The sequence below is a fragment of the Culex pipiens genome, chromosome 2 (genome assembly GCF_016801865.2).
Source record: "Culex pipiens pallens isolate TS chromosome 2, TS_CPP_V2, whole genome shotgun sequence".
Lineage (NCBI taxonomy): Eukaryota > Metazoa > Arthropoda > Insecta > Diptera > Culicidae > Culex > Culex pipiens.
Window position 1 is genome coordinate 96,747,709 of NC_068938.1, and position 27,626 is coordinate 96,775,334.

The window sequence follows — 27,626 nt, forward strand, 5'->3', positions numbered from 1 at the left end:
CGATAAGGGGACATTTGCGAAACCATAAGAGTTGGGGCAATACGGGTATCAACCTTTAGGGATTTTGATACTGGACATGAAATTTGACATTTTGGCAGTAGTGGCCACCACCTGGAGTGGCCGCAGGCCCCGGGGATGTTCCGATAAGGGGACATTTGCGAAACCATAAGAGTTGGGGCAATACGGGTATCAACCTTTAGGGATTTTGATACTGGACATGAAATTTGACATTTTGGCAGTAGTGGCCACCACCTGGAGTGGCCGCAGGCCCCGGGGATGTTCCGATAAGGGGACATTTGCGAAACCATAAGAGTTGGGGCAATACGGGTATCAACCTTTAGGGATTTTGATACTGGACATGAAATTTGACATTTTGGCAGTAGTGGCCACCACATGGAGTGGCCGCAGGCCCCGGGGCAGTAGTGGCCACCACCTGGAGTGGCCGCAGGCCCCGGGGATGTTCCGATAAGGGGACATTTGCGAAACCATAAGAGTTGGGGCAATACGGGTATCAACCTTTAGGGATTTTGATACTGGACATGAAATTTGACATTTTGGCAGTAGTGGCCACCACCTGGAGTGGCCGCAGGCCCCGGGGATGTTCCGATAAGGGGACATTTGCGGAACCGTAAGAGTTGGGGCAATATGGGTATCAAACTTTAGGGATTTTGATACTGGACATGAAATTTGACATTTTGGCAGTAGTGGCCACCACATGGAGTGGCCGCAGGCCCCGGGGATGTTCCAATAAGGGGACATTTGCGAAACCATAAGAGTTGGGGCAATACGGGTATCAACCTTTAGGGATTTTGATACTGGACATGAAATTTGACATTTTGGCAGTAGTGGCCACCACCTGGAGTGGCCGCAGGCCCCGGGGATGTTCCGATAAGGGGACATTTGCGAAACCATAAGAGTTGGGGCAATACGGGTATCAACCTTTAGGGATTTTGATACTGGACATGAAATTTGACATTTTGGCAGTAGTGGCCACCACATGGAGTGGCCGCAGGCCCCGGGGATGTTCCGATAAGGGGAAATTTGCGAAACCATAAGAGTTGGGGCAATATGGGTATCAAACTTTAGGGATTTTGATACTGGACATGAAATTTGACATTTTGGCAGTAGTGGCCACCACCTGGAGTGGCCGCAGGCCCCGGGGATGTTCCGATAAGGGGACATTTGCGGAACCGTAAGAGTTGGGGCAATATGGGTATCAAACTTTAGGGATTTTGATACTGGACATGAAATTTGACATTTTGGCAGTAGTGGCCACCACCTGGAGTGGCCGCAGGCCCCGGGGATGTTCCGATAAGGGGACATTTGCGGAACCGTAAGAGTTGGGGCAATACGGGTATCAAACTTTAGGGATTTTGATACTGGACATGAAATTTGACATTTTGGCAGTAGTGGCCACCACCTGGAGTGGCCGCAGGCCCCGGGGATGTTCCGATAAGGGGACATTTGCGAAACCATAAGAGTTGGGGCAATACGGGTATCAACCTTTAGGGATTTTGATACTGGACATGAAATTTGACATTTTGGCAGTAGTGGCCACCACCTGGAGTGGCCGCAGGCCCCGGGGATGTTCCGATAAGGGGACATTTGCGGAACCGTAAGAGTTGGGGCAATATGGGTATCAAACTTTAGGGATTTTGATACTGGACATAAAATTTGACATTTTGGCAGTAGTGGCCACCACCTGGAGTGGCCGCAGGCCCCGGGGATGTTCCGATAAGGGGACATTTGCGAAACCATAAGAGTTGGGGCAATACGGGTATCAACCTTTAGGGATTTTGATACTGGACATGAAATTTGACATTTTGGCAGTAGTGGCCACCACCTGGAGTGGCCGCAGGCCCCGGGGATGTTCCGATAAGGGGACATTTGCGAAACCATAAGAGTTGGGGCAATACGGGTATCAACCTTTAGGGATTTTGATACTGGACATGAAATTTGACATTTTGGCAGTAGTGGCCACCACATGGAGTGGCCGCAGGCCCCGGGGATGTTCCGATAAGGGGAAATTTGCGAAACCATAAGAGTTGGGGCAATATGGGTATCAAACTTTAGGGATTTTGATACTGGACATGAAATTTGACATTTTGGCAGTAGTGGCCACCACCTGGAGTGGCCGCAGGCCCCGGGGATGTTCCGATAAGGGGACATTTGCGGAACCGTAAGAGTTGGGGCAATATGGGTATCAAACTTTAGGGATTTTGATACTGGACATGAAATTTGACATTTTGGCAGTAGTGGCCACCACCTGGAGTGGCCGCAGGCCCCGGGGATGTTCCGATAAGGGGACATTTGCGAAACCATAAGAGTTGGTGCAATATGGGTATCAAACTTTAGGGATTTTGATACTGGACATGAAATTTGACATTTTGGCAGTAGTGGCCACCACCTGGAGTGGCCGCAGGCCCCGGGGATGTTCCGATAAGGGGACATTTGCGAAACCATAAGAGTTGGGGCAATACGGGTATCAACCTTTAGGGATTTTGATACTGGACATGAAATTTGACATTTTGGCAGTAGTGGCCACCACCTGGAGTGGCCGCAGGCCCCGGGGATGTTCCGATAAGGGGACATTTGCGAAACCATAAGAGTTGGTGCAATATGGGTATCAAACTTTAGGGATTTTGATACTGGACATGAAATTTGACATTTTGGCAGTAGTGGCCACCTCCTGGAGTGGCCGCAGGCCCCGGGGATGTTCCGATAAGGGGACATTTGCGAAACCATAAGAGTTGGGGCAATACGGGTATCAACCTTTAGGGATTTTGATACTGGACATGAAATTTGACATTTTGGCAGTAGTGGCCACCACCTGGAGTGGCCGCAGGCCCCGGGGATGTTCCGATAAGGGGAAATTTGCGAAACCATAAGAGTTGGGGCAATATGGGTATCAAACTTTAGGGATTTTGATACTGGACATGAAATTTGACATTTTGGCAGTAGTGGCCACCACCTGGAGTGGCCGCAGGCCCCGGGGATGTTCCGATAAGGGGACATTTGCGGAACCGTAAGAGTTGGGGCAATATGGGTATCAAACTTTAGGGATTTTGATACTGGACATGAAATTTGACATTTTGGCAGTAGTGGCCACCACCTGGAGTGGCCGCAGGCCCCGGGGATGTTCCGATAAGGGGACATTTGCGAAACCATAAGAGTTGGTGCAATATGGGTATCAAACTTTAGGGATTTTGATACTGGACATGAAATTTGACATTTTGGCAGTAGTGGCCACCACATGGAGTGGCCGCAGGCCCCGGGGATTTTCCGATAAGGGGACATTTGCGGAACCGTAAGAGTTGGGGCAATATGGGTATCAAACTTTAGGGATTTTGATACTGGACATGAAATTTGACATTTTGGCAGTAGTGGCCACCACCTGGAGTGGCCGCAGGCCCCGGGGATGTTCCGATAAGGGGACATTTGCGAAACCATAAGAGTTGGTGCAATATGGGTATCAAACTTTAGGGATTTTGATACTGGACATGAAATTTGACATTTTGGCAGTAGTGGCCACCACCTGGAGTGGCCGCAGGCCCCGGGGATGTTCCGATAAGGGGACATTTGCGAAACCATAAGAGTTGGTGCAATATGGGTATCAAACTTTAGGGATTTTGATACTGGACATGAAATTTGACATTTTGGCAGTAGTGGCCACCACCTGGAGTGGCCGCAGGCCCCGGGGATGTTCCGATAAGGGGACATTTGCGGAACCGTAAGAGTTGGGGCAATATGGGTATCAAACTTTAGGGATTTTGATACTGGACATGAAATTTGACATTTTGGCAGTAGTGGCCACCACATGGAGTGGCCGCAGGCCCCGGGGATGTTCCGATAAGGGGACATTTGCGAAACCATAAGAGTTGGTGCAATATGGGTATCAAACTTTAGGGATTTTGATACTGGACATGAAATTTGACATTTTGGCAGTAGTGGCCACCACATGGAGTGGCCGCAGGCCCCGGGGATGTTCCGATAAGGGGACATTTGCGGAACCGTAAGAGTTGGGGCAATATGGGTATCAAACTTTAGGGATTTTGATACTGGACATGAAATTTGACATTTTGGCAGTAGTGGCCACCACCTGGAGTGGCCGCAGGCCCCGGGGATGTTCCGATAAGGGGACATTTGCGAAACCATAAGAGTTGGTGCAATATGGGTATCAAACTTTAGGGATTTTGATACTGGACATGAAATTTGACATTTTGGCAGTAGTGGCCACCACCTGGAGTGGCCGCAGGCCCCGGGGATGTTCCGATAAGGGGACATTTGCGAAACCATAAGAGTTGGTGCAATATGGGTATCAAACTTTAGGGATTTTGATACTGGACATGAAATTTGACATTTTGGCAGTAGTGGCCACCACCTGGAGTGGCCGCAGGCCCCGGGGATGTTCCGATAAGGGGACATTTGCGGAACCGTAAGAGTTGGGGCAATATGGGTATCAAACTTTAGGGATTTTGATACTGGACATGAAATTTGACATTTTGGCAGTAGTGGCCACCACCTGGAGTGGCCGCAGGCCCCGGGGATGTTCCGATAAGGGGACATTTGCGAAACCATAAGAGTTGGTGCAATATGGGTATCAAACTTTAGGGATTTTGATACTGGACATGAAATTTGACATTTTGGCAGTAGTGGCCACCACATGGAGTGGCCGCAGGCCCCGGGGATGTTCCGATAAGGGGACATTTGCGGAACCGTAAGAGTTGGGGCAATATGGGTATCAAACTTTAGGGATTTTGATACTGGACATGAAATTTGACATTTTGGCAGTAGTGGCCACCACCTGGAGTGGCCGCAGGCCCCGGGGATGTTCCGATAAGGGGACATTTGCGAAACCATAAGAGTTGGGGCAATACGGGTATCAACCTTTAGGGATTTTGATACTGGACATGAAATTTGACATTTTGGCAGTAGTGGCCACCACCTGGAGTGGCCGCAGGCCCCGGGGATGTTCCGATAAGGGGACATTTGCGGAACCGTAAGAGTTGGGGCAATATGGGTATCAAACTTTAGGGATTTTGATACTGAACATGAAATTTGACATTTTGGCAGTAGTGGCCACCACCTGGAGTGGCCGCAGGCCCCGGGGATGTTCCGATAAGGGGACATTTGCGGAACCATAAGAGTTGGGGCAATATGGGTATCAAACTTTAGGAATTTTGATACTGGACATGAAATTTGACATTTTGGCAGTAGTGGCCACCACCTGGAGTGGCCGGAGGCTCCGGGAGCAGTAGTGTACCTTCCCCCGTTATCCAACGTCAAATTAACATGAGACCATCATTGAGCAGAAATAAATAGATCTTAAGAATTAACTCTTTCGTGATTGATTTTGTGGCCAAGAAACGCAAATAATAATAACTATAAAAATTCATTTACTTTTGTGTCCGAAGTTCTTCGTCATGATGGTTATGCCTGTAGCATTACCACAGCACCTTTTTCCTCTTAACTTTGCGGATGTAACGCCACTTTCATTAAACTCAGTGCTTAAACTACTTAAGATTTTAATCACCTCTCTGCAAACTTTTGCCGTGTCCATCAGGACTTAAAAAATGCTCTTTTTCCCTTTCGCGCTTCCCCCAATCCCTTCGGGTGGATCACATCGGCAAAATGCCGGCAGAAAAGCAAAAGTTTTAAATTTAATCTTCTTGTGTAATCTACTAGTTTTCGCTTCCTTTTCCTGTACGTTACATCCAATATTGCTCCGAGTTTATTTTTGTTCACTCTGCTGCGGCACGGAATCCGGGGGCGAAAAAGTGCATCAGGAATGCAGCATCCGTCCAGTCGAAGACTTGGTCGACGAAGAAAAATCGTGATTCCGTCAGTTTAATCACGGTACACATTTCTTCCCATAGCTGTACCGGGGAGGAGAGCGTGAGCGGCAAAAGTTTCCTAATTTGTCAGCCCCCGGTCACGACATCGAGAAATTACCGGATGTGGAATGTGGTAATGTTAGGACGAGCGTGGAAAAGGTAAGGTTTGAGCTCTTTGTATGAAAAGTTGAAGATTTGAAATATTCAATATTTCAATGGAAATAGAAGTGCCATCAACTGAAAGTAGTTTATAATATATTTCCCTACTTCGATAATCTTTTTAAGCTTAGGGACCATCCATAACCCACGTGGACTCTTCTTTGGACTTGTGGACAATTTCCATACAAATGAAATCTTTTCTGTATGGAGCGTGGACAATCGCCAACCCCTTTTTAGTTTTTGTTTTCACATTTTTTCATGTTTTTGCAGTCACTTTTTGAAATGTTATGCGAAAATTTAAACGCACATGGGTAGCGTACTGGTGTGTAATGCTAGTGCTAGTGATAGTGATAAGAGCTAGTGATTTTTCACGATTTCATGGAAGCCGCGTAATCTGTGAAATATGCCCTTGGCCGTGAAATTCGATGCAATCAATGGAGCACTTCCATTCGAGCAGTTTTTGTTTTTTTCTACAGTGGATTTCTTATGGGAGAACTGTCATTTCTACCACTCGAATCCGGTGCTCCATTAACGAAAAAAAAATTTGCAATCGAAAAGTACTTAAGTGAAATTTTGATAAAGTGTAACTTTTTTTGAAAATAGTAGCAGTTATTCATTTTTTAAACTAAACCCTTAGTTGCTGAGATATTGCCATGCAAAGATTTAAAAACAGGGAAATTGATTTTTTTCGTGAAATTTTCTGATTTATTTGAAAAAAATACACTGAAAAAATATGATACACGGTCAATTTTTTTGCTGATTTTTAATTTCGTTTTTTGTCACTAAAACTTGATTTGCAAAAAAATAAGACTAACATTTCAAAAGGGCGTAATATTGAATGTTTGGCCCTCTTGATATGGTGGTCTTGATTTAAATTTTGAAAATATTGTTTTCGAAAAGATCAGCAAATTTCACGAATCTTTTATATTTTAACATTGAAAATCGGACCATTAGTTGCTGAGATATCGACATTAGAAAATAGTGGGTTGTTTGGGTGAGACTTAGAAAAAATCAATTCTCATGTTTTTTAATCTTTGCATGGCAATATCTCAGCAACTAAGAATCGTATCAACAAAGTTCAAAAATGCAATATTTTTTTTCAAGAGTGTGCAAACATGGGCACTAATTTTTAAAAAATGAATAACTGCTGCAGTCATCCCACATATTCGGAACACCCACAAATTCGGAACACTTTTGGGGTTATTTGTCAATAGAATGCAAAATGCAACTATTCTGTCGACCCTGCTTTTTTTAGGACCATTATTTGTACATTATCTTGCTATTCTACTCGTAAAAGTAGTACTTTTACAACAAAAAACTGCGTTTCAAGACTATTTTATCCAGAGCAGCAAATACTGCCTCCAAATTGCCTGTTCCATGATTGTGGGATGTTTTTGTACCTCCCACAATTGTGGAACACCTGAATTTAACTGATATTTTCACAAAAAAGTTATCAGACCATTCATAAAACATTACTAAGCATGAGTTTTATTGGTTTCTGAGTGTGATTTTGATTTTTGATTTTTTTGAGTGTGAAGTCATTATTTTGTAAAAAAAAATATGTACTCCTGGAGAGAAAAAACATTTGTTTACATCGTAAGAAAAAAGTGTTCCGAATTTGTGGATTTCAAGGGTAAAAATGTACAGCCGGTCATACATCAATCGAAAGATCGCAAGAAAAGCTTTCACATAAAGCAAATCATTATGTTCAATTACACGAAAAAAAAAAAGTTCATTTATCGATTTTCTATGATTTGTTTGGCCGATCTGTAAACTGTTCCGAATATGTGGGATGACGGTACTTTTTTCAAAAAAGTTACCTAAAAATTGCTATAACTTAAAAACGGTGCACTTTATCAAAATTTCACTGAAGTACTTTTTGTTGCAAATTTGATTTTACATCGAAAAATTAAGTTGAAAAATTTGTGCGACCAATATTTCGATTTTTTGAAAAAATCAGTATTGATTCAAAAATTCATAACTCGGTCAAAGATTTTTTGCCCATTCTGGAAATTTCTGAAAAGTTGGCATTTGATGTCCTCTAAAACATATCAGAAAATAAAAAAAAATAAAATAGTATTTTTTGCAAATCAAGTTTTAGTGACAACAAGTGAAATTAAAAATCACCATAAAATTTTTAACCGTGTATCACATTTTTTCAGTGTATTCCTTATCCATACCTACAACTTTGCCGAAGACACCAAATCGATCAAAAAAATCCTTCAAAAGATACATATTTTCGAATTTTCGTAAATCATTTTTGTATGGACCGCTGCCAAATTTGTATGGAAAAATTATATAAACAAACTAATGATGCAAAATGACCAAAAACGTTTCAGCCGGATTATAAAAAACCAAAAATTAAAATTTAAGAAAAAAGACCGATTTCGTAGAGAACTGCTCATTTATTCATAATTATTTTTGCATTGACTGAACCCTCGATGTTTGTTATTGTTTTTGACGTTTGTCTGCTTTGTACTGTTAAACAACATCCAGTTACCGAACAAGTACAGTATTTCGAGGATTTTCAAGTGCCGTGAAATTGCCGTGAAGTTCTTATGTTTTGTAATGGGCATGCCACGAAATTTAAATTTTCTGTACGTGAAAAAAAATTGGGTGCTCTCCCCATTCAAGCCTTCGGACTCCTAGGTTCGAGCAGAAACTTGCAATAGAGACCACAAAAGACCCGGGGGTCGTTAATGTGGATGGTTTGCTTTTTTTGTACGTGAAAAATCACTAATTATTGGGCAACTTAATCCTGACCCGGGCAGACGGTAATAACAAAATTCATGCCATTTCAATAACAAATTCTGTTAAAATAACAGAAAGTGTTATGGAATCTTCCTGGAAAATCCATTTTTGCATAAAGGTTTTGTTATCATAACAAAATTTGTTATTGGTCTGATATTGGTTGAAAGCCAAAACAACTTTGGAATAACATTTTTTGTTATGGAATAATAACTTAAACTGTTATTGGGATGATCGGATTAATTGTTAAAATAACAAAAAATAATAACAAAGATTTGTTCGAAGGATAACTAAAAATGTTATTAGTCTGTTATTACAATAACAATCCAATTACAAAAAAAATCATAACGACGCATAACAAATCTTGTTATAAATAACATAAAATGTTATTTTCCTAGTATTTTCAAATATCAGAAAATGTTATTCCAAAGTTATTTCCGTCTGCTCGGGAAGGCTTAACGTTTGTACCCTTTTTTGCATTCATCAAAATTTTGTTTAGTAGATCTTTTGAAGGACTTCATGAAACTTTATAATTTCCAAAAGGGACTTATGGGACACCAAAGCGAACCTAATGCAACAAACCCCGACAAAATCCGTTCAGTCGGTCCTGAGAAATTTGTGTGAACAAAAAAACATGTCTACACACATCCCCACAGACATTTGTTTAGAAAATGATTCTGAGTCGATATGTATACGTGAAAGTATATCAAAGAGGTATTTTTTAAGAAGTTCAATTTTCGAGTGATTTTATAGCCTTTCCCCGGAGAAAGAGGGAAAAACAAATAGCAAAATCCATGCACTACAGAAAAAAGGCCAGCAATTTATTATTTAAAGGGGTGCACTATGTGTCTAAAGACGCTGATGAAAACCAAAATAGTAATTTATGCAACAAGTTGCAAAAAGAGGATTTTTTTCAGCACGAGTCGTACATTTATCCAACGAGGTTCACCGAGTTGGATAAATACGAAGAGTGCTGAAAAAATCAAGTTTTGCAACGAGTTCCATACAACATTTTTTGCAATTCCGAAAAACATCCATTAAGTGCAATTTTAAGTCAAATTTTCATGTATTTTGTCAATAAATCGTTTAAATAAAAAAAAAATGCTGAAAAGTGTTACTTTTCAAAACAAGTGCTGAAAAGTTCAACTTTTCAGCACCCATTTCAGTGCTGAAAAGTAGAACGTTTCAGCATTTATTTTGAAAAGTTTTGCTATTCGATTCTGTTATTTTAGGTACAGAAAAGTAGGCTATTTCGTCGTTCAAGAATGACAGGAAAAGTAAGTAGTTTAACGACGGAATTGCAAAAAGATATTTTTCTTTTAACTTGCGAAATCATAAATAGTTTATAAAGTCGTATGGTTTGCCTCTAAAAATAATAGAATACAAACCTTCCGGTATAAATGATATAGTATTTGCTTGGACAAATGATATAAGAAAACAAATTTTGCTATGATATGGCTATCATGATACTTAGATAACATTAAAAGTTAATTATCCTAAAAAAACATTAAAAGGAGAAAAAAGCAGTAATCTAGAAAAAACGGCCTTTTCAAAACCATAAACGTGCTGGGTTAGCAAGGTTAGCAAGCAGCTCGCATCTCTATACCACGTGCTCAGAATTCTCGTATGCTCAGTATAGACACAAGAGAACACACAAGCTTTCAGATATTCTGTTATCCATTAAAGGATAAAACTACCGTTACAGGTTCACGTCCGTGCTGATAAGATATGCCAGGAAAGGAACCCAAGCAGACGGAAATAACTTGGGAATAACATTTTTTGATATTTGAAAATACTAGGCCAATAACATTCTATGTTATTTATAACAAGATTTGTTATTCGCCGTTATGATTTTTTTGTTATTGGATTGTTATTATAATAACAGACTAATAACATTTTACGTTATTCTTCGAACAAATCTTTGTTATTATTTTTTGTTATTTTAACAACTAATCCGATCATCCTAATAACAGTTGGAGGTATTCTTCCATAACAAAAAATGTTATTCCAAAGTTGTTCTGGCTTTCAATCAATATCAGACCAATAACAAACTTTGTTATGATAACATAAACTGTTATTGAACTCTTATGCAAAAATGGATTTTTGAAGAATATTCCATAACACTTTCTGTTATTTTAACAGTCAATTCAATTCAATTCGGTTTTATTTGTGAATAATCAAGTTACAATGAGTTCATTTAGGTACGCAACAGAGTTTTGGTGTTCCTTTCAGCTGTGTTTTACATCGTAATTCAATCGAAAAATTATTACTTATAACTATGGAATAGACAAGAGTAAGAAAAAGTTTTCAAAAAACTTACAGAAAGAATTATTTTAACAGTCTTTGTTATTGAAATGGCATGAATTTAGTTATTACCGTCTGTTCGGGAAGTGTTCTTTGATTTCGTAACGCAGTTAGGAACTCTAAATATGTACGGATTGTCACCGTAATTTTAAACTGTATAGGAATGTGTTGGTTGAATTTAAATATTTTTGTTTTGTTAAATTTACTGATTTTTAACAGAATCTTTCTATAAATAATCCAAAAGGTACACAGAAAAAAAATCATGGTCATCTGGGAAGAGGTACATCTTTTATGTCAGAAAAAAGGTGTAATTTTACCTCTGAAAATGTGTAATTTTACATCTAGAAAGGTGTAATGTCACTTTTTCAGTCTAAATTGAGGTAAAATCATAAAAGAGGTAATATTCAACCTTCCAAAATTACAGCTTCCAAATTTACACATTTTTTTACTGTGTGGATGATCATGGTAGATGGTAGATGAAACCCAGAAAAATTGGCCGACTTCTAAAAAAAATATTAATTGGGAATTGATCATTTGACCAAAACTTGGTAAAGGAATGTAATTTCTTTCAGCTTCTATACAAGGAAACACCGCAGTTTTTTTTTTTTTTTTTTGAAACTACTTTATATTCAAAACATTTATTAATTTTGATAATATAATTTATAGTTTGAAACATTAAGGATACATTATACTGGCTGTACTTTTTGTTTTACAATAAACAAAACGCTAAAAACTAAGAGAAAAGGTTGGGGGATTCCTTCCGTTGTCGAAACGTTTTGTGTACTTTGTGTGTGTAAGATTTTTAAACCTTTATTTTTCTTTTCCTTTCTTCAAACCATTCTTACACTTTCGATTTTTTCTTGTTTTGTTTTTTCTCACCACACTTTGCGCAACCATGCCAACATGCCTTCCGTATGTGTGGCGGTGTGACCGCTCCGTGTGTGTTGGTTGTGATTGTGAGTGCGTTACAAACTAAAGAGTTAGACAAAATATTTACGCGGGCGTGGGGTTTGAGGTTGTCTAGACGCAAATGAAAATCTTTTGGATGTGGGAAAGAGAAGGGGGGGGGTCTATGCTTTGCGATTTTTCGATTAGTTTCATTTTTTTGTTTTTTTTTTATTTATTTATTGTTACTTTTCTGCACATTCGCTTGTTTTTTTTTAGTTTTGTTTGTTTGCGTGAAAAAAGAAGGAAAAGGCTGAAATAATAGTTGTTCAATCATTTCGCTTCACTGTGATTGTAAAATTATCGGAAATCATGTAATTCTTATTTGTTGTGTGTGTTTGTTGATGTGGGTTGGTTGGACTCGTGTAGTTTTTGCGCAGCATGCTTCGATTCATTGCCGTTCACATTTTATACACAAGTTCAGTATTGATTATTATCGTCGGTTTGTGTTTGTTTGTTTGTTTGTTGTTGTATTGTTTACTGTTTTGTTTTGTTCATCCCAGGGGCTTGCTTGGATGCAGAAAGTAATGGTCCCTAGATCGAACAGCTTTTTCCTTTGCTTTTTTTTTTATTTCTTACTCACGCGTGGACTAGTGTGAAATCGGCCTACTTTTGTTTTATTTTTTATTAAACCTTCACAAAATTATGTTGGCCCACGATGTCAATGGGGATTTTTGTGAGTGTCCCACCTCTTCTGATTGTATGTGCAAGAAATTGTCGAAAAATTACTTCGAAGGAACCAAAAAACGACAGTTGGCCAGGCCTACTGCGCCAAGTTCAACGCAGGGATGACTCATTGCACCGCTGGAAATTGCTTTTTAGGAAGTAATTTGAAACATTTCGTGCACAAACAACCCGTGATTTTCGAAAAATGGTGTGAAGGGTTGCGCGATTTCTCCTTATTCTACACAGTAGTAGTAGTAATGTGGACGATTAATTTACACAAAACATGGCATCAAGCGAACCGATTCGCACTAGTTCACTAACTGGTACAGTTTCGTTTGTCTCTAACCTTAAAACTCCTTTTTCCCATCATAAGTACGGATGTTGGTGCGATTTTGCGTTTGTTTTGACTGTTTTCGAACGTGAAATAGGAATCGACTATTTTCTGCAACCTTCCTAACTCGCACTCGCGCTTTCACTATTGTTTTGTTTATGGAGGACATTGTGGTTCATATTGTAGGTTGTTTTTTTCTTCTTTATGTTCTGATTTTGCTTTCCTTAATAAATAATATGAACTTTTTTCGACGCTAAACCTAAAATAATGCGTGTTATCGATACTCTAAAAGTATAAAAAATAAAACAAAATATTAAAAATAAGGAAAATCTATATAGTTTTCTTGTATCTCCTTACAAATGTAATAAATAAATGTTATCATTAAATCATTACCGTCCGCTGAACGCAATAATGTGTTTTAGTTTCGAATTTTCCGTTATTTTTGCCCTTACATTAACCTTCTGCGTAATTTTATATGTTCTGCCTAAACTTGCTGCTCGCGCTTACGATATATCGCTACATGTTTTTTGTTTGTTTTGTTTGTTAAACACATGATTTTCCTTCGAACGCCTAATTCCGAATTTTCCTGTTCCTTTATTCATAATACACTTGTTGTTTTTGCTTTCCATACTATATTTGCCACGAAATGGTTTTATACCGAAAAAATCTGGTAGAGCCTACAAATTTGAATTTCTCCTGGTTTGTCGCGTGTAAAATATGCCTTCCTTTCGCCATTCTTCTTTTTTCCAGTTTGCTTTTCGGTTCTCCCTCTTTTGCACCTCCGATCGTCAATTTAATGTAAATTAAAAATAACCTTCAATAGAAAATTCGTATAAAATGCAGCTTAGCTGCACGTGATTTGTTTGCATTCGTCATAAAGATTTTTTGTTTATTTTTCTTCCTCTTATTACGATTTGTTTCACATTTTTTCCTTTTCTTTTTTTCCTCTGAAAAAATTGTAAATAAAATTTCTTCTTTTTTTTGTATATACAGCATTCACCTCTTTTATCTGTGTGTGTGTGTTTTTAACTCTCCTGTGTCACGCTCTCATTAGTTATCACTTGCGGTACTTTTATTTTTGTTATCATTTACCGATCTCTCTCGCCTTATTTCTCTTCTCCTCGCGTGTAATTTGTTGTAAATTTTGTTCATTTTTTAATCGCGCTCCTAAAACTCAAAACGTTCGATTTTTTCAAAACTTTTCCAGCTTTCCCTTTTTCTAGCTCGCCGAAAGTGAGAATTTTGTTGTGTCCTTTTCCGCTGCTCGCGCGCTCGCTCGACCGTGTGAATTTATCCTCTCGCTCTTTCTGTGTGTGTTTGTTTAATTTTGTATATTTTGCATATGTTGCTATATCTCAGACACATACCTAAACGTTGCTTTTTGTTGTCTCTTCTAAATGTTTTTTTTTTTTGTTATCTGTTCTAACGCTAAGTGGTTTTGTTTGTTTTAGTATTCTTATGTTTCTCTCTACTCTGCACTTTTTATTTTATTTGCATGTTTTTTTTGTCTTACACATGATTTTGTGTGATTTTGTTTTATCTGTTTTCACCTTATGTACATTTACTATAACATCTTTTACAACAAAATAGTTTCGATTTTCTTCTTTTTTGTTTGTTTCTTGTCTAAAATAAAACCGCCGGCACGCGAACGCGTGCGCGTGTGTGTGTTTTGTTTGCGTGGTTTTTGTTTCATCATCGTACTGCTGCCTCTAGCTTTAATAATCAATAAAGTGCTCTCTCTCTATTTGCTTGCTCTGTTTTGTTTTGATTACACGGGCTAATCGTAAAAAACAACGAAAAAGGAAAAACAAGAAAAACAATTCACATTAAAAATCAATAAGGTTATGCTTTTTTTGTTGCTGTTTTGTTACTCTTTGTTTTGCTTTTTCGTGTGTTGTTATTTTTTCAAACTTGTCAGAATTTATATTTCTACTGCCGTTAAATATTATGCTTTTTTATATGTTATTATGTTTCCTGAATTTGCTCTTTTTTTCTTTTCATTATTCTCCTATTTGGTGATGAATTTTGAACCTTAAGAGATAGCGTATGTGTGTGTTTGTTTTAATGTGAGTGAATGCTTGCTTTTGTTTCGTGAATGAATAGTGTGTTTGTAACTTTTTTATCTTCTCTTTTTTTTCGCCGCACTTTTCTACACGTGTGTATTTCAGGTGTATTTTTTGTAAATGTTTGTGTGTGAGAAGAACTCCGCTTAAAAGTGGTACGTTTTTTTTTGCTTTGTTTCGTTTGTATTTTAAAGGTGCCTTGAACGAGAAATTTTCTCTGTGACTGACGGTGTGTGAGTGAAAACCTAAGATTGTGTTCGAACAAACAATAAGAAATGCTATTGTAGTGTGGTGAAAACATTACTTTTTCTCCTGTTTCTGCTGCTGTTAGTTGTGGTTTGTCTGCTGTATATATGTTGTTTTAAACTGTTCCGGTTTGAAATCAAAAGCAATAAAAATTCTTCTTCCAAAGGTGATCTCTTTCGGGCACGAAATTGTTCGCATTTTTTCGCGCCCGTCGTAAAATTGGTTCCCTTTTCGAGTGTGCGATAAAGGAGCTGCTAAAATGACTAGAAAGTAGTAATTAAAGTCTTTCAAAAGTCGCGCTGCGGCCATATTCGGGCCCGTTTCAACCTTGGCGCTTGACGCATCGTCAGTGAGGGCGTTCTTGTGCTTCGATGAAAGCTTAAATTTAAACGCGGCGAAAACGGGTGATCAACACCCGCTTTTATTTTATCATTTTCGAGGGATAAATTTGGGACCGGAACCACGCGAAATATTACAAACCTAAAAGTATGGCTAAAATGACGACGTCGACGACTTAATTTGAGATCATGAAACCGCAGGGACCAGCCCTCCAAAATTTAGTGGTGCTTTCGTTGCTAAAACCCAAAACTTATCACCGGAGATTTTCGGACAAGAAGACAAGAACGCCCACCCACCGACTCACAGCGGGACCAAAGCCGAAACGCGCGGAATATAAAAGCCGTTAAAATCCCATACATATATGCGTTGGCCGCCCAGAAGATGTCGCTGAAAACTAAAGAGTTGCACTTGAAACGAAAGAATTCAAACTCAAAAATCTGACTGATTGAAAGAAATAGTGTCCATTTTGTCCTGCTGCTGCTGCTTCAGAAAAAGGCAAAGCTCGGAACGTTCCGGCCCTGCCTTCCCTGTTTGATTCTGCTATTGCTGGGTGAGTTTGGGGTTGAATGTGAACGCTACGCGCACAATATGGTTGGAAGTAAACTGCTTGGTTTTGTATTATTTTTTTCTGGTTTTTTTTTCTATGTTTTCAATCTATTTATCTCTGCATCTGCTTGTAGTTTTGCTGTGTTGTATTGTGGTGTGTTATTTTGTGACACGGTGGTTTCTATATACTCTGCTTTTATTGTTTGTTATTGTTTTATGGTTTGTGTTGCTGTGTGTGCTTAATATGGAGACTAAGAAAAACAAAACCTCTTAAATATCTGTATCTGCGTGTGGTGTGTGTTTGTGGAAAAAGGAAAAATGCTTCTCTGACAAACGAATGATCAAACGAACGAACGGAAAAACTTCAAATGCTAAATACTACATCATCTCGTGTGTGTGTACTAATGTACACAATATTGTTGTTTCGACCAATCATCTCTCTATCTGCGTTCAACAAAGGATGTGTTTGTGTGGATTTTATGTACTCTCTGTTTCAGCTTACATTTACATATTATGATCTCTGCGTGTGTGTTTGTTAGTATCAGAAGAAGAATCTTTCCTGACTATTTTATCTGTGTTTGTATTTCTGTATGTTTTAAATAAGTATAGTTTGTAGCTTGTTTGAACTGTTTGAACAGTCCATCTGTGTTATATATTCTATTGCGTAGTATGCTTGCGTGTGGGTAAAACTGGTTACTATTGTTTATTAGATGCTATGGAACTATTGTTAAGTTTATGGTTAAATAAGATGAGCAAGGCGCGACCTTTTGTCGATCTTTTGATTGGAACTACCAATTTTATCAACAAAAGCTCACCTCTTTGCTCGCAACTCATTGAAGAGACTCTCTGTATGTGTGTGTGTGTGAGTGGGAAAATGTGATTGTTTGTATGTGTGTGAAAGCCCTTTTGAAGCTTCTTGTGAACATCCTGCTTGGTCTAACATCCTTGGTCTAAAAAGCATTGAGCTTCCCTAACACGGACGTAGGAATCGTATACCAAAAGCAGGACGCACGCCAGAAAACCCCATTCAAAGGGCACAGCGGAAAATCATAAAATATTCAAGACAAAACTCAACCAATCTTCCTTCTTGTTACTCACCTTATCGAAGTGACATTACTCTCTCACCACTCTCACTTTGTTACATTACAAAAAACACACAAGACATAGAAAAATAATTGTTGTTCTGTAGTTTAGTTTTGTTCTGTTTATATCTGCTGGGTTGTTGCTGCTGCTATGGAAAGGTTCATCATTTCAGGGGTTGCGCTGTCGATGCGCGCTCGTTCTGTTTACCTATTGTTTGTTATGCTTGTTTGTGTGTGAAGAATCGGTGTGTTGTAGGTGAATGTGTGTGCATTAGTTCGTGACAAGTTTTTTTCCATGTCTATTTGTCTGTGTTTTTCAACGTTATGGCGGCAGCAAATATGGCGACATTTTATACTTCTCTCAGAGTGTTTGTGTGTTTGTATCATGAATGGGCGTGATTTGAACGGCGTAGAAGATGAAGGTTTGATGGGCTTAGATGTTAAATACGCACGATTTTTCTCTCTTTTTTTTGTTAATATGCTCTGTAAAACTTCTCTCGCTCTCAAGTTTGTGGTGCTCTTAGTTTCCAAACAGTTATTTGTTACATCTTTTTTTGTTTCTTTGTTGTTTCTACTATTAATAGTTACTGTTTAATAATGTTGTACTATTCATTCAGCATCGAGCACCGCGGCGAAGCGGTGCCCAACTCTGCTGTTGTTGTTGTTGTTGTTGCATGTTGCATCGCGCGCTTCTCACAGTTCAGGCTCGTGTGGAACTCTCTCGCTATTGTTCTCTTCCTCACCAGTTGGTGTGACTATCTCTCCGTGCCGAAACGTGCTTTTTTATTTTTTCTGAGATTTTGACCAGCAACCTTCCTATCGCATTCCCTTATTTTCACATCCTTCCTCTTGCTTACGTTCGCGCGCGCTCTCTTTCTCTCTGATTAACTTGCATTTATCAACTGCGGGGTAAAATCGATTACTATTTGTTTATTTTCACCTATTTCAACAATTTGCTTATTTGCGTAAGTATTGATTTCTATGTTCATCTTGTAATAGTTTCTTTACCTAAGTGTGAGTGTGTGTGTGGTTTGTGTTGCATCTGCGTCCGTGTCTGTATGTCACTGCGTTTTTTTTGTGTTTGCGGGTTGTCTCCCTCACCGTATTCTATCACACGCGTCTGAGCGCACCTCGCTGTCTCTTTCTCTCGGCTGTTTGTCGCGTATCGAACAAAAAAGAACGCTGGAAACAGTCAGTGTTGGGTTGGTAGGTTGGTTCACACTGTCCAGCTTTGTTCTGGATCTCGCTCTGGTCAATAGGTTTTGTCGGTTTCTTTCACTAGATTACCAGTTAGTTTTTGTGTTTTGTGTTGGTTGTTTCAACAGTTTTATTACTTTTAGTTTTAGTGTTATTTTTGTGTGTTCGATATTTGATATCGATATCGCTGTGTGTGTATGTGACTTTTTTTGTTATTGTTATACATTCTCTCGTGTTTGTATATATAATTGTATAGTTACATACTTGTTTTCTGGTTTTAGTACTTGCTTGTTGTCGCATACATATTACTGGTTACGAGTAATGACGCCCTACTCTGTTATGGTTAAAAACTACTAATTGCAAATCTGTACTGTAAAACTCGCGCGCGCGCGTTCATCTCTCTGTGGTGGTGATCGTCGGAGGTGGCCAGGTTGTCCCGCCGCTCACAGCCGCGTCAACGTTTTCCGTCCCGAGACTGTGATTTTGGTGGCCGCCGCCGGGATGTTGCTTCAGTAAACGACCGAGTGCTCGTCCGACTGGGCGGCCGCAGTCAGGTGGTGCATCTGGATGGTGGTTCCGATGGTGGCCGCACTAGCCCGGTTCTGCAGTCCGTCCGCCACGGTTAGGGGATTAATTGTGCCAGCGTGGGTTATAATAGTAACCGGGACCGTATGGTGTTGTGGTGGCAGGGGTCCAGTTGGGCCCTGGGCCGGCTGCTGCTGCTGCTGCTGCTGTGACTGTTGGGGGTTTTCCTGGGGGACCTGCACCTGGACCGGCACCACCACCGGGGGGACCACCTGGGGCCCCGGCTGTTGGACCTGCGCCAGCGGCAGCGGCTGCTGCTGCTGCGGCTGATGTGATGTACGAGGAGAAGGCTGTGCTCGGCCCGTTGAGGGTGAGGATTGTTGTTGTGGTTGTTGCTGCTGCTGCTGCTGGGCCACCTGATGATGGAGGGCGAGCGCTGCCAATTGTTGGGGGTTTGGCGGTGGCAGGTGCATCGGCGGGGCCGCCCCCGATGAGATGTGGTGGTGCAGCTGGTGAGCCTGATGCTGATGGGGAAGCGTAAGATGGTGTATCTGAGATTTCTGTTCCATTTTCGGTTGAATGTGATGGTTGTGCTGCGATGGATGACTATTCGAGATGATCGAGGTGATCGTGGAGGAGGTGGCCTGCACCGGGGACGTCACCACCGGCTGAGCTACTACTACTTTGTTTTGTTTTGCATTTCGAAACAATCCGATAACATTTTATTTTTTCATTTTTTCAAATCGATCCAAAGTGTGTGTTCCGCAAATGGGCAAAAATATGCAAAATACACGGAAACGGAGAGAAAAAAGAAGGGAAGAAACAAGAGAAACAAACGATCATTTAGTTTCGTGCGCGAGTCGGGACACGAAGAACAATCGCGGCCTGGCGGCCAAGCCGCGCCGTCACAATAAAGTAGAAAACAACGACACGAAGAAGACAAAAAAAGGGCGCGCATCATCCATCATTTCGTTTTGTTCATCTATTCACATTCAACCGAATCAATGGAGGTCAGCTGGACTTCAGGTTTTGGTTTTTGGTTAGATTAGTTGGGTTAGTTACATATGGTATATATCCAAAAGCACACTAGGTTAGCTAAAACGCGCCGGCGTGAGTATCTTCCAAAATTGTTAATGCATGCAGGTTGCTAGTATTTCTAAGGGTTTGTCTGGCAAAGCCGCACTCAGATAACAGAAAATAACAAAAATGAAAACATTCTCATTCCATTGAAAAGCATACAATAGGAGGTCCAAACATTTTGGGAAGCATAGGACGCTAAAGTACGAGAAGCGAATCGCACTATTTTTTTCTCACAAATATTTAACCCTTCCTAAAATTATGCAAAAGTCTAAAATGTCTAATCTAAGCCGGTACCCCCTGCCATGTAAATCAAGTAGGCTCGGTACCCTCGTTGAGAATCGCTGTATTAGAGCATGATTCAAATAACAAAGCAAAATAAATGTCCACCCATCCATCCATCCTTCCCTGTAGATTCTGAGAACCCGGGCAGACGGTAATAACAGAATTCATGCCGTTTTAATAACAAATTCCGTTAAAATAACAGAAAGTGTTATGAAATCCTCTAGAAAAATCCATTTTTGCAAAAGAATTTAATAACAGTTTATGTTATCAAACCAAAATTTGTTATTGGTTGAATGCCAAAACAACTTTGGAATAACATTTTTCGTTATGGAAGAATACCTCTAACTGGTATTGATATGATCGGATTAGGCCGATGCAAATATTAAAAAAAGTTTTTGTCCCTCGGCCCTGGCCGAGGTCAAGGGGGGGGCAAAAAAATAAAAAAAATATTAAAATTTAAATAACAAGCCATAGTCTTCAAATTTAAATGAAAAAAGTGTTTTAAAATACATTTTACACTAGTTCAGTTGTTTTGCAATCTCTAGTTTTCAAAAAATCTAAGATCTGACAAAAACAAAAATTGTATCGAAAAAAAAGGTTTTGCATCGAAAATTTTCAAAAAATCTTAAGATTTTTTAATAAACCCAAACATGCTAAAAATGATTTTAAACGCAGAAGAATGTATTTTAATTTGATTTCAGCTGGTTGCACTTGAATTTTCATTGAAATTTTGAAGTTTATAGTAAAAATATTTTTTTTGCCCCCTGATTTTTCGGGCCAATTTTGAAGGGGGGGGGGGGGTGACAAAAACTTTTAAAAATATTTGTACCAGCCTTAGTTGTTAAAATAACAAAAAAGAATAACGAATATTTGTACGAAGAATAAAATGTCTGTTATTGCAATAACAATCCGTTAGCTCGGAAAGAGTGATTAGTTCTGATAATCCTCCCTGCGATGAACACAACGCAGTAGGGCTAATCGCTTTATTTATTATTATACATTTTCATGAGTTTTCGAATTGAAAACAAATGGATGACGCTTGTTAAAAAACGTGAAGTTGGTCTTGATACCTGTGATGTTATTTGGTTGTTAATAGCTGACAAAAGTCGTTTAGGGAGCGTTCTTTTATTACGTAACGCAGTTAGGGGGAGGTGGTCGAAGGCCGTGTTACGCTCCATACATTTTTATTTAAATTTTGTTACCAAGGAGGAGGGGTCCAAAAATAGAAATAAAAGAACGCTCCCTTAGACAGTTCCCCGTTCCAAAGTTTCAAAATAGCATTGGATTTTAATCCCAATGATTTAAAAATAATGCAGTATAGCGAAAGACTTAAGGTCGAATACCAAAAGGTCGAACGAACAAAACGTTGAAAGGACAAAACGGCCGAATGTGAAAAAAGTTTTCTTACATAGAATGCATGCATTTTTTAACCATGTGAAGAAGAAGTCACACTTTAAAAAAAATGTAAAAAATATGTTCTTACAAGCAAAATTATCTTTCAATTACGAAAATTTTGATACCCATAAAAGTACAGATTTCGCTTAAACTTTAACCCTCTACTGCCCAAATTTTTTTTTTTCAATTTTTTTTTATTTTTCCCGTGTTCAGGAGGTCATTTTGAGCAACTTTTGTTCTACGAAAAACTTTACTTCTCTTGTTTTTCTTGTTTCATTTTTAGTATTTTAATTTGCATTTATCTTGTTTAGTTTATGTTTGTTTTTGGTAGTATTTGGCCTATTCTACCACCTGCTATCATTACATTTTGCCTATCTAATTTTTTCATGGTTTTACAGTCACTTTTTCAATTTTTTGCATGTTTTTCTCATTTTCTGCTATAAAATGGCACCATTATCATTTAAGTGGTAAAAAAAATGCTTAGAGCGACTACAAAAATTACTGCATACTTCTTTTTACTTAAAATATAGGAAATGTTAGTGAAAAACACAGCCAAAGTTGACCCCTAAAAAATGACATTTTTAAAAACATTGGCAAAGTCACATAAAACAAGTCAAACTTCCAACCCTAAAATTTTCTTAAATTTTAAGAGTTCTTCTTTCCAATGCTTTTTAAAGATCAAAAATTGGTTGAAAAATGGATTTTTGGCGATTTTTTAAATCGAAGCCCGCCTAGAGGCGGGGTTGGGTTGTAGAGGGTTAAAGTTATTGCAGTTTTAGTGAAAAAAGTTATTTTTTACCGTTTTCGTCATTTTCCCGGTTTTGCGCGCGGTGCATCGTAAAACCTAGGTTTTATTTATTTATAGAAATTATAAATTTTATATTTTATTTTTAATTTTCCGAAGAATCGGTTAAAATATTTACATTGCACAGTGGTCCAGATCACAAAATTAAGTGGAAAATGGATTTTCCGAAAAATGGTTAAGTTTTGGAGCTTCGGTCTCTTCAGAAGAGTTGTTACAAATGAAAGAACGAAAATTTTTGATTAGGTTGAAAATGAGGGTGGTTCACGATTAGGGTGATTTTGAAAATCTAACTTTTCAGGAATATTTTTGGGATTTTTTTTGTCTTCTAGAAAGTTGTTTTGCTTGCAAATTCAAGCAACTTTGTAGAAGACAAAAAAAATTTATCTCGTAATCTACGCCTTCTACGACCAAATTTATAGAAAGCATCTGAGCAAACCTTTAAAAATCTGTTTTTAGAACATGGCAATTCAGGGTTAAGTTGCATTTTTTGACAAGTCAATTTGGACTTGAGGGTCAAAAGTTACAGCAATTTTAATGTAAAAAATGATGAAAATTTGCATCTCAAATATCGCGAAAAGGCACAAGCCACATTTTAAGCGCCAGGTTGCATTAGAAAGAAGAGATTCAGCACTACAAACGCTGCAAAAATCTCAGAGGTGCTTTTTTAAACTCGAGATATCTTCATTTGAAAAAGTCTTATTTTCAAGGGAAACCCATATAGAATCACCCTATCGGAATTCGAAAATTGTCCAAATATATGTTTTTCCATGTACTTTGCCGGCTGAATCTGAAACTGTCCTCAGAATTGAGCCAAAATGTCAACAAATCGATTTTTGGTCATATTTTGGGCTTAAATGATAATTTTACATGGAAAAATGATAATTTTACCCGGCCATTTGAGGTTATGTTGAAAATTACCCTTTTTTGTGGTCGCTATTTAGCCTTTTTTATCATAATTTTGAAACGACTAAATGAAACTGTACAATTTTTAATACCAAGCTGTGAACCGAATGGACCACATCCGGACAAAATTCATTCAGCCAAAGCCGAGAAAATCAAGGGCATATTTTTAATCAACATCCCGACACGCGTACAGACATTTGTTCAGAATTTGATTGTGAGTCGAAAAGTATAAATGAAGGTGGGTCAAATTAAAACGTTCATTTTCCGAGTGATTTTATAGCCTTTTCTCAGCGAGGAAGGCAAACACTAAATCTTTCCCAGTCACTCTGAGAGGAACACCCTTGAAGAGTATTGGGGCAGGCTTTTACAAAGCGGATTCAGCGGCAATTTAAAATCCACTGATCTAGGACGCCTTCCCTAAGGTTTTGTGGTAAGGTTAAGCTTGTGATTATAAACAACCGTCCCTTTTACAAAGCAATCGAATTCAGAATGGAAACGATCACCAATTATGTTTGTCTGAGCCGGGATTTGAACCCCGATCTACTGCTTATTAGGCGGAAGCATTTCCTCTATTTTTTAAAAGGTTGTGCAAAAAGAACAATTTTCTGTGCCCAATTGTTTCGAAACCCCTATTGTTCAAAATAACGTCCTTTGGAAACAGTCTTTCTCATGGGTATGAAATATACCTGAAAATCCACAAAGATTGAATTGAGACACAGCAAACAGCTTTTCTGTTGGACTGTGGTATTTTCTAACATAGGAAAAAATTTCAGCGACCTTATTTCTAGGGTTTATGAGTTATAAATATTTTGAAAAGCATGCAAATTCTATCTAGGGGAAATTCTCGTATGTTTGTTTAACGCTTTTAATGAGCTGTAATTGAACGTCAAAGTGTTGATACAGCAACATTAGAGGCACCCTAGAATTAGATGCTGTTCCCCCATCTGTAGTTATCACAATTTTGGAAGAACACCTCAACGCACTTTATCTTAAAACGCCATACTGGTAGTTTCTGTTTCTACTTTATTGCAACATATGATAAAACAAAATCATTCAAACCCAAACCAAACTGCAAACGCTGTGGTGTTAGCTTGACAAATTCTCAATTGACAAACTAACACCTGATAGCATTGATCGGCGAAATGATATCGGGATTTCCGATATCTTTAAGTCGATCAACATTTTCAAAAACAATGCACAAAACACAAACCCACAACCAAAAAATAAACAAACGATACCAAACAAAACAACATAAGCTTGTAACACAACCACAGAGCAAAAAAAAAAGAAGAAAGAAAAAAAACAATCGCATCAACACTCACAGTACTCCCCGGACTTGGGCTCGACCTTGATGTGGGGCAGCTTCGGCAGCACCGGGATCACCGCGTCCGGGTGGGTCTTCTTCATGTGCCGCAGCATGTTGCCCCGCTCGACGTACGACTTGCTGCACTGCGGACAGTGGTGGTTCTTCTCGCCGGTGTGGGACCGCTGGTGCGACACCAGGTGGCCCTTGCAGATGAAGTCCTTCGGGCACATGTCGCACCGGAACGGTCGCTCCATCGGTTGGCCCTTGGTGTGGCTGCGCTGGTGGAACAGCAGGTTGCCCTTGAGCGGGAACGACTTGCCGCACTCATCGCACTGGAACGGACGCTCTCCGGTATGAGACCGGCTGGAAAAAAAGAAGAGGAGGGCGAGGTCGAATTAGTACTTGGTTGTCACCGGTTTGGTACTTTTACAAAACTGTAAGAAGCAGTTATGAAAAAAAATTGTATCATTTAGGTCCCCTAAGTCCCTAACTAAAATTATGTATGGATGTAGGGGAAATTCTCGTATATTTGGCAGGTTAAGCACTCACTCCTAACTCCATCCAATTTGGTGAATTTCACTATTTAAACAACTAATTTTGCAAAACTTTTGATAGAAATTTACTTGCTCACTTCTTATTGAGCTATTTATCACTCGGTTTCAGTTGAAAACACTTTTAATTAGCTTTAATTGAATGTCAAAGTTCTGACCTGCCAACATTAGAGACACGCTGGAAATAGATGCTGTTCCCCTATGATCCCTATTCCAGCAGGTAACTTCAATGGTTCTGAAACACATAAAAAAAGCAAAGCAATCCACTTTAACGACCCCGGGTCTTTTGTGGGCTCTGTTGCAAGTTTCTGCTCATTCCTAGGCGTCCGAAGGTTATGTGTGGTGATTCACTCAAAACCTCTTTTGCGCAAATGGACCGACGTTTTACTTCCCCATCCGATAGAAGCAACTTAGGGATCGGCAGCCGAAGCCGCTAACCACCGCGCCACGAGGCCCTGAAACACATGTGACGCTTAAATAGTTGAAGCAATTACTCCATTCCCTTCGTAATGGGTAACGGGAGCAAGGGCGTCTATGCGAAGTGTCCAGCTACAAATTTCTAGCGCTTGGGAAACGAAGCGGGAAATCTTTTATTCTATGGGCCGGTATTTGATACAGTCAAATTCGTGCTATATACTATATATCAGACTAATATTTCAAAAGGGCCAGACAGTCAATATAACGTTCATTTAAAATGATAGTTTTGACTCCAAAATAAAAAAAAAATGTTTTTGAAAGAATCATTACATTTCACAAATGTTTCAAGTTTCAAAATTGAAAAGTTGTTGCAATATTGGCGTTAGAAATATGGGAATGTTTAAATGAAACTCAAAAAAACTAACTGTATTTTAGCAACCAAACTTCAATATTCCTTTAGCAATTGTATTGGAAATTTTCGTAACTTATCGAATAAAATATTTTGAGGAATAGAGAATCATGGACACTATTAAAAAACCAACAATTTTCCGGTTAAAATTAAACTTTGAAAACGGTGCATTTTATCAAAAAATCTCTAAAGAACTTTTCGATTGCAATTTGAATTTTACATAAAAAACGTTGCTTGATCCATCTTTAGGTGGGTGGTGCCTTCCTCACATTTATAAAGTTAATACATACACTACAGAGCCTAAAAAAAGAGCATAAATAAGACTTATTTTTATCAAAATATCTGAGACCCGGCCTAAACAAGTGTATAAATAACACTTAAGTGGTTATAACTTTTGATAGGATTGTCAGATCTTCAACGTTTTAGGCTCATTGAAAAGGTCTTTGAAATACCTTTTTAAAAATGTATAGCATGACGGGTTTACTTCATAATATTAACTAGGGTCTTGTGGGAACCCAAGACGGATCGAATGAGACCAAAACGGTCGAAATCGGTTCAGCCAATCCGGAGATAATCGTGTGCATATTTTTCGGTGCACGGACTCACATCCAGACACACGCACAGACATTTTTTCAGAATTTGATTCTGAGTCGATAGGTGGGTCTACGAGGTCTAATAAAGAAGTTCATTTCTGGAGTGATTTTATAGCCTTTCCTCATTGAGGTGAGGAAGGCAAAACTAAAGTCAAAAAATGTATGACAAAAATTTATATTTTTTACAAAAATAAAACATTTTATTTAAAAAAAATCAAAACTCAGTGGCATTTTTTTGTGAAAACAGACTCAACAATACCTATAACTTTGCCGAAAACACCGAATCGATCAGAAGTCTAATGAACTGACAACAATTTGAAAGGCATTTTCCTGGTTTAAAATTATATTTAGCATGTCTGGGATCAATACAAATATTTAGAATTTTTATGAAATTCCGTTACACAGTTAGGCAAAAAAATGTTTTTCGGTTGAAACAAAAGTTCGTCAATACTTAGATATTTTGAAAACTAATGATTGCAACTGGATAGGTGTGAAATGCATTTTAAAACTCTTTTTTCATTAAAATGGTAATACCATGACTTGCTATTTAATTTTTTTTATTTTTGCATTCGAAAAATCATCGAAATCATAAAAAGTTCAGTAAACTTATAAGGATTTTTGAATAAACCTGGAAAAAAGTAAATCTTTCCCAGTTCCTGAGGGGAACACCCTTGAAGAGTATCGGGCCGGCATTTACAAAGCGGATTCAGTGGCAGTTTCATTCTCGACTTAATGTTAACATGTTAAGGTTACTGTTAACATTCCATAGGTCGCCTCCCTAAGGTGTCGTGATAAGGTCCAGTTTGTGACGATACACTACCTTCCCTTTACTAAGCAATCGAATCCAGAAGGGAAAAGATCACCAGTTGTGTTGGTCCGAGCCGGGATTTGAACCCCGAT

General features: G+C 38.8%; 1 protein-coding gene across 50 annotated transcripts in view; it reads right to left on the bottom strand.

Annotated features, from left to right (window-relative positions):
* Positions 1-12,145: 12,145 nt before the first annotated feature.
* Positions 12,146-27,626, bottom strand: part of LOC120416594 (zinc finger protein 420) — a 57,747-nt gene continuing 42,266 nt past the window's right edge. For 47 of the 50 annotated variants that reach the window (XM_052708680.1, XM_039578382.2, XM_039578379.2 and 44 more), the window contains 2 exons: positions 24,773-25,119; positions 12,146-19,667 (listed from right to left, as the gene is read on the bottom strand). In XM_052708680.1, the coding sequence (XP_052564640.1) occupies positions 18,970-19,667; positions 24,773-25,119 (1,045 nt within the window). In that variant the 3' untranslated portion in view covers positions 12,146-18,969. The remainder of the gene's footprint in view (positions 19,668-24,772; positions 25,120-27,626) is intronic. The other 3 variants (XM_039578348.2, XM_039578334.2, XM_039578367.2) reach the window with 2 other exon arrangements.